The 14076-nt window shown below is 46.4% G+C and overlaps 1 protein-coding gene across 19 annotated transcripts in view; it reads right to left on the reverse strand.

The window, feature by feature from the left end:
* The window catches only part of ICA1 (islet cell autoantigen 1), a 163915-nt gene that overhangs the window by 11262 nt on the left and 138577 nt on the right, over positions 1 to 14076 (reverse strand). For all 19 annotated transcript variants that reach the window (XM_005205193.5, XM_024990774.2, XM_024990769.2 and 16 more), the window contains 1 exon segment: positions 3670 to 3939. In XM_005205193.5, the coding sequence (XP_005205250.1) occupies positions 3670 to 3939 (270 nt within the window).

A 14076-nucleotide genomic window follows, 5' to 3' on the forward strand; every position in this document is an offset into this window, starting at 1 on the left:
TGAGGATGAAATAACACACCTAAAGCACGTGGGGCAGTGCTTGGCCCATCGCACGTGCCATACGCAGAGCTCGTTCTTGTCATTTTACCGTGATAAAGGAGATCAGTTTTAGACCTCAGTGTCTCTGAAGTGGGGGCTAACCCACGGATAAGAAGACCACATCTGTGGAGAAGTAGAAAGCTCCTTCAGATGACTTGAGTCTCTGCTGAGAATTATTTAGTGAGTCTAATACCTAATATCTGGTCTTCCCTGGTGGCTCAGTGGTAAAGAATCTGCCTGCCAATGCAGGAGATGTGGGTCTGATGTCTGGTTCAGGAAGATCCTCTGAAGAAGGAAATGGCAACCCACAATATTTTTGCCTGGAGAATCCCATGGACAGAGGAACCTGGTGGGCTACAGTCCATAGGGTCACAAAAAGTCGGACACAACTGAGCAACTAAGCACACACACACACACACACACACATGCAAAGAAAACAGGATAACTCAGAGATTACAAAATGACTTCTTTAACATTGATCCTGACAGAACCTCAGCAGAGGAAATGAAACTTTTGGCAGCCAGATGGGTCTTGTAAATGGTAAACCAGATCTTGTCCATCCTTGGTCCAAGAGGCTATGATGGTTCCTAAGTTCTTCTAACAACTACAAGGCCTGTGTGACCCAGCTCATCTCCTTTCCGAGCACTTCTTCTCACTCCAACCCCAGTGCTCCTCCTGCAGACCCTCCCTTTGGGCACAGGGGTTTCCCTGCCTAGATCTCCACATGGCTAATTCTCCGGCCTCCTGCGAGTCTCTGCTCAGACCTCATCTTCTCAGTAAGAGTCCATTTAGTGCTCTCCCTGACCTACTCTGCCATTCCCCCAACAACAGCTCTGGCTCTGCTTTTCCTTTTCTCCATATCATTGGTAACTGTCTAACCTACAATGTGATTTGCTTTTTCATTATGTTTTGTTGCTGTTGCTCAGTCGCTCATCGGGTCCGACTCTCTGCAACGTTGTGGACTGCAGCACACCGGGCTTCCCTGTCCTTCACTATCTCCAGGAGTTTGCTCACACTCATATCCATTGAGTCAATGATGCCATCCAACCATCTCATCCTCTGTCATTGCCTTCTCCTTCTGCCCTCAATCTTTCCCAGCATCAGAGTTTTTTCTAATAAGGTGGTTCTTTACATCAGGTGACCGAAGTATTGGAGATTCAGTGTCAGTCCTTCTAATGAATATTCAGAGTTGATTTCCTTCAGGATTGACTGGTTTGATCTCCTGGCTATTCAAGGGACTTTAAAGAGTCTTCTCCAGCACCACAATTATCTCCTCTCCATTAGAATGTGAGTTCCCGGAAGGCAGAAGCCTTGCCTGTTTTGTTCTCAGGTGATTCCCCAGTGCCTGGCACCCAGAGGACTCAATACATATTTGCTGGACAAATAAGAATCTTGCTTCAGTGCTACTAGGGCAGCAACCTCCAGTGAAATTGTTTGCCTGAGACATAAATGACTTCCCTTTAAAGTACCTCTTTCTCTTTCCGTAGTGCCAGCTTGCATCTCTCGTGCCGTGGCCCACTCCCTCCTCAGCCCCAAGTGTGCCATGGGCCTTTCTCCTGGCCGTGGGGCAAGGCTGAAGTGCCAAGCCCATGGCTGCTGCCCCTGTCTCAGCTCTTGGGCAGAGTTCCGGGGACAGTGCTCTGGGCCTGAGCTGAGGTCTTGCTCCACCCGCTCAGGAAGAGGATGTGAAGCTCTGAGTTCTCACTGTCAGCCCGAGGTGCCCATGAGACAGTGATGCTCAGCCACCCCAGCTAAGGAGGCCACCAGTGCTCCTGGTGGCAGCAGGCGCCCAGGTGTCTCCAAAGCTGGGGGCTTTGGGGGGGCGGCATTCGCCCTGCAGCACAGCTGGAGGGTCTCTAGCAGCCCTGAGCTTTGAGCCGTGGATCCCGCTCCGGCCCTGCCTCTCCCGACTCTCCCACGCCTTGTTAGCGCCTGCACCACAGGTGGGTGGGGGTGAAACCTAGTCTCTGGCAACCTTGTTCATCTGGGGTTCCGGCAAAAGAGGTGGTGAAACTCGGGTGAGACTCAGGGCAGAGAAGTAGTTTTGGATTGCAGTTATCCCTCTCATCTCTAACCTCATTACTGAGAATAAATGAGACGGCTACAAAATAGGACTAAAAAAGGAAGATGAAAGGAAACACGTATTTCATAAAAAAGAGGAAAGATTTTCTTTTGGTCTTGCCCACCAACTTTTGCCACGTCCATGATCTCATCTCCAAAGACCTGAGTGTTTTTTTTTTTTTTAATAATAGCCCATAATTACTTAATCATTCCAGCTCTGCTGTTTGTTCTCATCTCTAAGTGCCAGATAAACATGCTGTTTATTAAGGAGATAACCTAAATTCATGGAAAAATCAAAACAATTTGAGAACTTCTGAACAGCAATCCTTGCCTTATAATTAAAACATGGAAAGAGCAGAAAAGCCTTCAGATACTAAAATGGTTTCCTTCTCAAGGTCTGTTTGTTTAGAAACTCCAACTTAAAAATTTAACTTTCAACCTGAGTGTTAGTTTCTGCACTCAAAATCAATCTGCTCTGCACATCAATAATTCTGAACCAGAATGTGAGCTGCTGGTGAGCTCTGGGGTACCTTGAACCCTTACCAAGGTGTCTCATCACTTTTGATCAGTGTGAAAACTGTTTCTGTTGGGCCATGCGTTTCAGGCAGAACAGGAATGGCTGAGCTGAGGGCGTACTCAGGAAAGGGGTGGGCCATGGTGGGAGAGGGAAGAAGCACCCAGAAAGCCCCATGTCTATGGGAACGTTGTCTCACGAGTATATGGGAGAACTCAGCTAGGGCACTGGCCAGGCAGGAATGGCCACGTGAATAGGCCACAACTGTGAAGGCACTCTGAATCCCTCAAGGGTGCCATGAAAAAGCCTAAAATCAAAGTAAGACAGGAAGACTGAGGACCACCCCTCTAGCCTTTGATTAATAGGAAGTGTTACCATGGAGAGAAAATTATGCAAAGAAGAGGATTTTAAACCCTAATACGTATCTTAAGGCTAGAATGTGATTCTGAAGCTTCAGCTAAAGTCAATGGACATAAAAGAAAAATACAAAAACAAAACAAAAAATAAAAGACACTGGATATAAGATAAAAGTTAGAAAACACAAAAAAGAAGATAAAGAAAAATAGGTCATTCTCCCAAATCATCCCCCCCTCCCTCTCCCACAGAGTCCAAAAGACTGTTCTATACATCTGTGTCTCTTTTGCTGTCTCGCATACAGGGTTGTCATTACCATCTTTCTAAATTCCATGTATATGCGTTAGTATACTGTACTGGTGTTTTTCTTTCTGGCTTACTTCACTCTGTATAATAGGCTCCAGTTTCATCCACCTCATTAGAAGTGATTCAAATGTGTTCTTTTTAATGGCTGAATAATACTCCATTGTGTATATGTCCCACAGCTTTCTTATCCATTTATCTGCTGATGGACATCTAGGATGGGGAACACGTGTACACCCGTGGTGGATGCATGTTGATGTATGGCAAAACCAATACAATATTGTAAAGTAAAAAAAAAATAAAATAAAAAAAGAAAAACAGGTCTTTGGATTAACAAACAAACAATATATCACCTCCCCCACCACCCCCACCCCCATTACAAGCCCTGTGGTCCGTACCTTCCAGCGAGGCCTGTAAGTCTTTTATGTTTTGATCTAGAAGCTGTGAAGGAAGGAATCCTGAGCCTGCCTGGGGCCTGGGGTCCAGCTCTCCTGGGGCCGCAGTGGGCATTGGCTCCTTCAGCCGACCGTCTCCAAACACAGCAGCCCACTCTTTGCTGAACTCGCCCTCTTCCAGGGAGGAAGCATTGAAGATTTCACTCAACAGCAGCAGGTCATCTTTGTCAGCACCTTCAGGTTCTGGGGTCCCCGCCATTGGGCCCAGGCAAGCTGATTGAAGTAACAGAGCACAAAACACATCACTCCCACAGGCTTGGGTTCTAGGGAACAGATGTTGTAGGGGCTGGGCTGAGACAGACCAACTAGATTTTTTTTAAAGTTAATCAAAATATAAATTAACCCTATTACAGCCCTTGAGAAATTTCCCACTGAAAGCAAGCACGATCCTGTGCGGCCTTCCTGTTGAGACAACGCCCTCTCCCCCTGTGACCCCCAAGCCTCTTGCTTGTAAAAAAGTTTAAGCTTCCGAGGCCTTCCCAGAGCACCAAAGAGCAAATTTAACCAGAGAAGTAAAAAAACACAAAAATGAAACAGAAACAAAGAATAATGAAATAAGACCCTGGATTGGCCAAAAAGTTTGTTTGGGTTTTTCCATACTGTCTTACAGAAAAACCTGAATGACTTTTTAGTCAACCCAATCATAATAGCTTAGGCATAAAACAAAGTCAAGGACATTTAGTTTCTCCTCAAGGGCTATATAGATAATATCCTGAGCCATATCCTTGAGTTGTTTTGCAGATACTAAAACTCCCACCCAGTGGAGGAAGTTAACTACCTGCTGACCACCAGCACTTAGACAGGCTGGAACCAGATGATGACTGAGATTCCTGAAACATCACCCTGTTACCTCACCATCAGCCAATCAGACAACTGTACATGAGCTGATCAGGCACCCTGCAACCCACACCTGTTCCCTAAAAGGGATCATGGAGTTTGGGCCTTTTGAGCATGAGCTGCCTATCCTCCTTGCTTGGCCCTCCAATAAATGCTGTACTTTCCTTCACCACATCCAGTGTCAGTAAACTGGCTTTACTGCAAGTGGAGCAAGCAGATCCTTGTTTAGTTCCCCTGCATTTCCTTTCCTTCAAAGCAAGTCCAGTTTCTGAGCATCAACAGAATTGCATTGAAACGGATGCATGGATATGTGCTCAGTCGTGTCCAACTCTTTGTGACCCCCTGGGCTGTAGCCCACTAGGCTCCTCTGTCCATGGGATTTCCAAGGCAAGAATCCTGGAGTGGGTTGCCATTTCCTCCTCTAGGGAATCTTCCTAGCCCAGAGATCGAACCCCCATCGTCTGTGTCTCCTGCATTGCAGGTGGACTCTTTACCAGCTGAGCCATCAGGGAAGCTCAAATAGTTTCCATAAAAACTCTATAGAGTTTTGGTGTCTCCTTAAGATAAAAACAAACTTACTATCAATACATTTCTTGGATATGAAACAAAGCCAGGCTTGAAGGCATGTTGGAGATCTTAGTTCTGGTTTCTGTAGCTTCCTGAATCTTCCCACAGAAGCCCGACATCCACAGCTGAAGCCTGCCCTGCCATCCGGCCTGAGGAAGGGAGCCGCATCGCAGCCCAGACTGCCCAGCAGACAGGACGATCAGAGGCACCCTGCAACCCACACCTGTTCCCTAAAAGGGATCATGGAGTTTGGGCCTTTTGAGCATGAACTGCCTATCCTCCTTGCTTGGCCCTCCAATAAACGCTGTACTTTCCTTCACCACATCCAGTGTCAGTAAACTGGTTTTAGTGTAAGTGGGGCAAGCGGGGGGAGCAGAGGTGTCAGGAAGCCTAACAGTGACCAAGAAAGACGTCCTCTTCCCGTCTCCTTTGTGGCACCGCAGCTGCATAAAGCAAAGGAAGGTGAATCTGGTCTGCCTGAGGGCAGCAGTGAAAATGACAGGAAAACAAAAGCAGTAAAGGATGAGCTTCACAGGCCAGAGGTGCAGCCCTGAAGGGTTGGCTGGACCACAGGGGTGGACACTGGACCACAGGGGTGGACACTGGACCACCCTTTCCTTGCTGTGCAACTCGCTTGAGATCCTTACCGGCTCTGGGCCTCTGTTTTTTCATCTACAAAATTATAATGTTAATAATGTCCACTTTGGAATATCCTCAGGAAGATCACAAGGAATATATCTTAAACCTCACTGCTGCTCCAGAAGAAAGACTTTAAAGAAGAGACTGATTCTTACCATATGAACACTGACAAAATACTAAATCGTGAGCACAGGTAAAGCGGAGGCAGTAATGATCATGAATCCTATAACTTTTCATTGAGTTTTCTACATAGTTTAAAAACTAAGAACTGATAGGTTTATTAACTCTGGCCATGTTGTCATATCTAATTGCCACTTGGAAACTATAAACATTTCTGTTGTAAGTCATGAAGAGAAGGAACAATCATGATTTATATTTTCTCTGAGCTAGATTTTAATGCTGATACTGTCACAGTGAGATTAAGAGGTTTTCCTCAAATATATGAGATACTTCTTTAAAGTCTTCACTTGTGAATTAACTAAAGCTCTTATCTCCGTTGGTTTTATTGGATCTATTTGCAACCACACTTTGTAGAAAGATTGGGGAGATCTGGAGTGTGCTGAGCAGACTGTCTATACATGGCGGGTGGGGGAGGAGGAATACAGGCACTTTCATATCAGTGTGGTTTAAAAATAGTGGCGAAGGATCACCATATTTGGACAGCTGTCTAATTTCAGCATTCTCCTGTTTGTGTTATCACCGAGGTTTGCACCAAGACCTAGCCTGTGGGTGTGCTGGTGAGAAGAGGAGGAAGATGGCATTTTATTACGCCGGCTTCCGAGATGGTTCTGTGGTGACGGGGGCGCTCAGGAACCACCCAGGCCTGCTCAAGGTGGGAAGGGCCCGGCAGGAGAGGCGAGGGCCTCACCGCTGGGAGCGGAGGAAGGAGCCTTGGCTGTGACAGGGCGTGTCCGCCAACACTCATCTGGGCGTCCCTTCCCACTTCTCTCTTCAGTCTCTCTCAGCATCACCCTTTTCACACACATTCACTGCACAAAGCTCAGTACTTCCTACTTTCAGCTGGACCTAATCGCCCAAACCTTTTCTCATGGTTTCCTTTCGGGCCTGACTGAAACCAGATGATTGCTGAACCAAATCCCCTTTATTGGAACCAATTCAAGGCGATGTCTAGACCCTAGAGGAAGAGAGGACTTTAAGGGAGCACTCAGAATTGTGTGTGTTCCTCCCAAAGTCCCTTTACAGTCTCCCTTGCTTTCATCTAGATGTCAATCCAGGGAAGATCGTGACCAGAGTGAGCAACAACAAATAATACACTTGGAGAGCCTTTCGAAAATAACTACAGCCTGTGACCTAAAGGGGAAGGAAATCCAAAGAAGAGGGATATATATATATATATATATACACACATATATACACATACACACACACACACATACACACAGTTGTTTCACTTTGCTATACAGAAGAAACTAACAACATTGTAAAGCAACTATTCTCCAATAAAAATAAAAAAACCCAACCACAGACTGGAGAAGCTCTACCTTTGTGTTTACTGTTTATGCTGTGAGATGGTATCTAGAGTAGCCCTCTGTGGTTTTGCTAACTTAGCATCCCTTTCCTCCCTCTCTTTACTTTCTCTCGGGGAGACCCCTGCTCCTCCTCATCCTGGTGAGACACCAGGTAAGATGCCTCACCGCTTCATCCCAGGTGGACCCGTGACCTAGGCTCAGCAGAGTTCTTCGTTGCTCAGGCCATGGTGACTGGCTCAGGGGTGGGCACAAGCCAGGGGCTTCCCTGAGTTTGAAAGATGGAAGCTGGGAGGAAGACGGGCTCTCTTCTTTGGGATTCTAAGTTCTAGGGATGCAGAGTTGAGGCTCTCAGTGATGATGGAACCAAACAGGGATGGAAACTTTCGGAGTTAGAATCCTGACAACATTCTTTAAGCCCCTGGATCCAGCTTTTCTTTTCTTAAAAACTTTTTATTTTGTACCGGGGTATAGCCGATTAACAATGTCATAGTTTCAGGTGAACAGTGAAGGGATCAGCCATACATATACATGTATCCATTCTCCCTCAAACTTTCCTCCCAATCCAGACAGATCCAGCCTTTCTTGAAGTCAATCCACCCCTGTGTATCCTCAGCTACATGGACCAATATCCATATGTTCTTCTATTTTCTTTTCATATTAAAGCTAAACTGTTCAAAGAAGAATTTGTTACTTCCAACTAAATGATTCCTGACTAATAATCTATCCTATCCAATGCAAATTTAGTGACTAAATGAAAAAAGGACCCATGGGGAGGATGTTATTGTCCAGAACTGGTTTTGAATAGAGCTCTTCAATTGAAAGGGGGCTTCCCTGGTGGCTCAGCTGATAAAGAACCCGGCTGCCAATGCCGGAGACATAAGAGACTAGGGTTCAGTCTCTGGGTCGGGAAGATCCCCTGGAAAAGGGCATGGCCACCCACTCCAACATTCTTGCCTGGGAAATCCCACGGACAGAGGGGCCTGGAGGGTCCATGGGGTCATAAAGAGCCAGACATGACTGAGTAAGCACATACACGCACACACACAAAACCACTGAATGTGGCCTGTTGCTTAGTGTCCTGGTTATTTAGCAGTTACAGCAGGCTATACTGTGGCTGTTTTCTCTTTTAAGAAAACTTGTTAGCTGAAAGCGATGAAACTGACACCGACTTGAACCAGAAAGCAGGGAAACCTCCCAATTATTGCCCTGATAATTAAGACGCTTGAAATGACTATACATCACTTGTAAGAAAAACGTAATTACCAATAGAAAAGTTCAGGTTTAGGTCTGTAACCAGACAAGTCAAGACTTGAAAAATAACACTAGTCAGTCGGCTCTTAAGAATCATGCTATCATTTTCTTTGGAAATAATTCAACTCAACTGTGAGAAAACGAGAACACAGCTAGATATGATAAGAAGCCGGTGAGAGCTACAGCTGGAGTCAGAGCTTCCACCCCTGCAGGCAAGCAAGTACCAATCCTGGCTTTCTGAGCCCCATCCTGTCTTTGTCTTTTTTTTTTTTTAATGATTTTATTTATTTATTTTTGGCTTGGTCTTCATTGCTGCGCGGGCTTTTCTCTAGCTGTAGCGAGCGGGGGCTAATCTCTAGTTGCAATGCACAGGCTTCTCACTGCAGTAGCTTTTCTTGTTGTAGCGTACAGACTCTAGGCACGTGGGCTCAGAACTTGCGCCTCCCGGGCTCTAGAGAGCAGGCTCAGCAGTTGCGGTGCACGGGCTGAGCTGCTCTGTGGCATGTGGGATCCTCCTGGACCAGGAATCGAATCTGTGTCTGCTGCACTGGCAGGTGGATTCTTTACCACTGAGCCACAAAGGCTGTCTGCCTTTGTCTTACAGAATGAACAAAGGCGGCGGAGATCGCAGGTGCCAAACCCACAGATACGCCTCCAAGCCCCCTTCATGCCCTTGCGAGTTCCTCAAGTCTCCATGTTTACCTTCCCAGCAGTAACCCAATCACAGATACGACTACAAACATAAAGGCCAACACACGTGACATACTCCAATTCTCACTGCTTGGCCTCCAACTCTATGACTCCTCATGCACCCCTCTTCCTTTGCGACATTAGCCCCCACTGTACTCTCCCCGTGTTGGGAAGCCTGCTCCACCCCAGCATTATTCCAACTCTAGCGTCTGTACTCATTCATCCTCCAAGGCTTCTCCCTGGCCTCAAGTCTGTGCACACTCCAACAGTGTCAATCTTCACTTGATACTGCAGTTACTGCAGTCTCCCCCAACACCTCCCTGGTGGCTCAGACGGTAAAGAATCTGCCTGCAATGCAGAAGACCTGGGTTCAATCCCTGGATCAGGAAGATCCCCTGGAGAAGGAAATGGCAACCACTGTAGTATTCTTGCCTGGAGAAGTCTATGGACAGAGGAGCCTGGCAAGCTATAGTCCGTGGGATTGCAAAGAGTCGGACGCGACTGAGCAGACTAACACTTCCACTTTCACTTTTTACCCACCGCCTCCTGTCAAGTCACTGTTCAAGTTTCTTCTTCCTTCTACAGCCACCCGCGCGACTTTGTTAGCACCCTTTCTGGGTCTATCTGTAATCAAGTTCCTGACCCTGCTCTACACTGAAGTGGCCCTCTTGAAGGTTAGCAGTGAGACCTTCGTGGCAGGTTCCAAGCCCCTATTCTGAGGCTGCTTTGGTCTCTTCAGCACTCTGCACTACTGCCCACTCTGGAAATGCTGTCGTCTCCTGGGCTCCCCAGGAAGTGGCTCTCTTGGATGTCCTCCTGTCTTCTTGACTATACTTTCCCTGCCGCCTCGTCCTACTCTGGTTGCCCTTGAGACTTCCTCCTAAGCAATCACCTCTCTCTTCCCTACATTCTCGGCATAGAAGATCTTCTGTGTTCTCCTGGTTCTAGTGTCACCTGGGAACAGTCTCAAGCCCCTGTCTCCAATTCCAAATGCTTTCCTGAAACTCTGATGACAAATTCCAGCCTGGGGGCCCTTAGGGGCTGGCCCACTGCTGAGCCTGGTGGGGCTCCATAAAAGACACTCTCCCTTTGTATGTGTATGTGTATGTGTGTGTGTGTGCACGCTCAGGCGCTGCAGTCATGTCCGACTCTTTGAGACCCTGTGAACCATAGTCCACCAGGCTCCTCCGTCCATGGGATTCTCCAGGCAAGAATACTGGAGTGGGCTGCCATGCCCTCCTCCAGGGGATCTGCCTGACCCAGGTATCAAACCTGGGTCTCTTGTGTCTCCTGCATCAACAGGCAGGTTCTTTACCACTAGTGCCACCTGGGAAGCCCCTCTGGCTGTATACTTTTGCTTAATTCAGCTGTGAGGTTATCACTCCCTTCCTCAAATAACATCCATGGCCCCCTCTGATTGCTGAGTGAAGTGATGCTCCTTATCGTGGGCTCAGGACCTCTGTAGTCAAGCTCTAAGGTAGCCCTTTCCACAGCTCACCAACATTGCCTTCAGGGAAGTCTGTGGTTCAGCAACACTCTTCTGCCTGCTGTTCTTCACACATACTCCCCCATCTTCCCATCTAAGAACCTGCTGTTTTCCCAGTGAAATGCCCAAAGGGAAGAGTCATACTCTGAAAGGATCTTATAAATCATCTCCTCAAACTCATTTTATAGATGAGGAAAGAGAGACCCAGGCTAGATGACCTCAAGGTCATATAATTTATTAGTTATGGATTATCTGGCTGGGGACCCCTGGCTCACAGGTCAAGATGTTTTCTCAGTGCTGCACATTTCAGAGCCTATTAAGGATCCCATATATAAGCAAATATTTAAATTTTCATAAAGTCTGTAGGGTTTCTAAGGTCATATAGCTCCACTGGCTGCTAGGCAAAATTCTTGGCTGCAGGCATCATGACAGAATGGCCAAGATGACAGACCCTCTCGTCATCTTTGCCTTGCTCTGCCCAAGGCTTCAAAAATCAAACCCTATGTCTCTGCAAAAACATTCCTTAGGAACACTGATTCTGACCCAGTGAGTTTTCAGCAAGTGAAAACTGACATTCAGAGGCAGCGCTAGAGTTCAGACTGTGGGTGACAGAAAACTAAGGTGGGAAAAGGGTGACCGCCCACTCAGGTGACATTTCTGAAATCATACCGAGTTTCATGACCTCAGCAGAAATTAGGAGCACAGAAGATGGAAACATGAGTGCACAGACCCAAAATGAAAGCACAGGAAAGCAAACAGATAAATGTCACGGCAGTTCCCTTCATCTGTGTGTGAAACAGGAAGGCGCTCGGGTTTGCTCCCGGCTCCCCGCTCTCAGCATTATGACTAATTGTAAAGGCCTCACGCTTGAAACACACATGAAAAACCCCAAACACCAACACTATCCTCACATCACCCAGAAGACAGCACGGGACAAAGATGGGTAGGAAACCACCTTAGAAAACTAACAAGAAAAATAGTCTTCATTATAAAAGGCCCTGGGAAGAAACCGTACTTGCTTAGAATTCAAGAATACTTCTAAAACCTCCCTTCTGGTGAAAAAAGACATGGATAATAATAGCTAGCAGATGGAGGAAAATCCACTGCACCCACTCTCTGGGACACACACCCACAAACACACACACGTCAAACAAAAAATAAAACAAAAAAAATCCCTCCTCCACGAGTGAAAAAAAAAACCCCAACAATGCTAGACCCTGAGTAGACACTCAGAAATACTTTTTCATGATCCCCAAGCCTGGTCCTCCATTGTAAAGTTAGAATTTAACAAGCAAGCAATCTTACTAGAAAACTTGACACCTGGAGCATGGGTAAATCTACACAGAACACTCCAGACTATAAGGTGATCAAGTAAGAACAGTACTCGGTTTTAAAAGTGCACCATTAGCTCATGAAAGGAAGCAACCCAGCAGTTCTCTGTAGGACACTGAGGAAGACAGGGAGAAGGGAAAGTTTATGAGAAAAGACACAGCTGTGAGGAAGCAGTCAGATCCCTAGCCAGCTACACATACATGGGTAAGTATAGGAGGGGCTTCCCAGGAAGCTCAGCTGGTAAACAATTTGCCTGCCAATGCCGGAGACACAAGAGACTCAGGTTTGATTCCTAGGTCAGGAAGATCCCCTGAAGGAGATGGCAACCCACTCTAGTAGTCTTGCTGGAACATCAGAGGAGCCTGGTGGGTGACAGCATACAGCATCACAAAGAGTCAGACACGACTGGTGCGCACATGCACACACACACACAGGGGACCCTTCTGAACGACTGAGAAAGACCTGGGGCAGGGACAGAAACATGTGTTACTGATTCAGGCTACAGCTCCTCATCCAGACCTACTGAGTGAGGCTCTCAGTCATTCTGAAGTTTGGCCAGAATTCAGAATCGCAAGTCTGTATGGAAACCGAGGAAGCAGACGAAGACAAACATTTTAACTGTAATATGAACAATCAAAAAATTCTAAAATTCGTTCAGCCAGTCCCATCTGAGAGAGGGATCTTTTGGATGAAACCAAGTTAGGAGACTTAGGTGAGCTGAGTGGATGGAACTCTCTTCTGCTTTATGCCATCACTTTCTGTTCAGTTATCTGAGAGTTATTTTTCTTGGCCCAACTTTGAGGAACACAAGATTTCTACCTGTTCAGTTCAGTTCAGTCGTTCAGTCATATCCGACTGTTTGTGACTCCATGAATCGCAGCACGCCAGGCCTCCCTGTCCATCACCAACTCCCGGAGTTCACTCAGACTCACATCCATTGAGTCGGTGAGGCCATCCAGCCATCATCTCATCCTCTGTCGTCCCCTTTTCCTTCTGCCCCCAATCCCTCCCAGCATCAAAGTCTTTTCCAATGAGTCAACTCTTCGCATGAGGTGGCCAAAGTACTGGAGTTTCAGCTTCAGCATCATTCCTTCCAAAGAACACCCAGGACTGATCTCCTTCAAAATGGACTGGTTGGATCTCCTTGCAGTCCAAGGGACTCTCAAGAGTCTTCTCCAACACCACAGTTCAAAAGCATCAATTCTTTGATGCTCAGCTTTCTTCACAGTCCAACTCTCACATCCATACATGACTACTGGAAAAATCATAGCCTTGACTAGACAGACCTTTGTTGGCAAAGTAATGTCTCTACTTTTGAATATGCTATCTAGGTTGGTCATAACTTTCCTTCCAAGGAGTAAGCGTCTTTTAATTTCATGGCTGCAATCACCATCTGCAGTGATTTTGGAGCCCAGAAAAATAAAGTTTGACACTGTTTCCACTGTGTCCCCATCTATTTCCCATGAAGTGATGGGACCAGATGGCATGATCTTCGTTTTCTGCATGTTGAGCTTTAAGCCAACTTTTTCACTCTCCTCTTTCACTTTCATCAAGAGGCTTTTGAGTTCCTCTTCACTTTCTGCCATAAGGGTGGTGTCATCTGCATATCTGAGGTTTGATATGTCTCCCAGTAATCTTGATTTCAGCTTGTGCTTCTTCCAGCCCAGCATTTCTCATGATGTACTCTGCATATAAGTTAAATAAGCAGGGTGACAATATACAGCCTTGACGTACTCCTTTTCCTATTTGGAACCAGTCTGTTGTTCCATGTCCAGTTCTAACTGTTGCTTACTGACCTGCATATAGGTTTCTCAAGAGGCAGGTCAGGTGGTCTGGTATTCCCATCTCTTTCATAATTTTCCACAGTTTATTGTGATCCACACAGTCAAAGGCTTTGGCATAGTCAGTAAAGCAGAAATAGATGTTTTTCTGGAACCCTCTTGCTTTTTCGGTGATCCAGCGGATGTTGGCAATTTGATCTCTGGTTCCTTTGTCTTTTCTAAAACCAGCTTGAACATCTGGAAGTTCTACCTGTTATAACCTATGAATTGAGGCTAA

This window comes from Bos taurus, chromosome 4 (assembly GCF_002263795.3).
Source record: "Bos taurus isolate L1 Dominette 01449 registration number 42190680 breed Hereford chromosome 4, ARS-UCD2.0, whole genome shotgun sequence".
NCBI lineage: Eukaryota > Metazoa > Chordata > Mammalia > Artiodactyla > Bovidae > Bos > Bos taurus.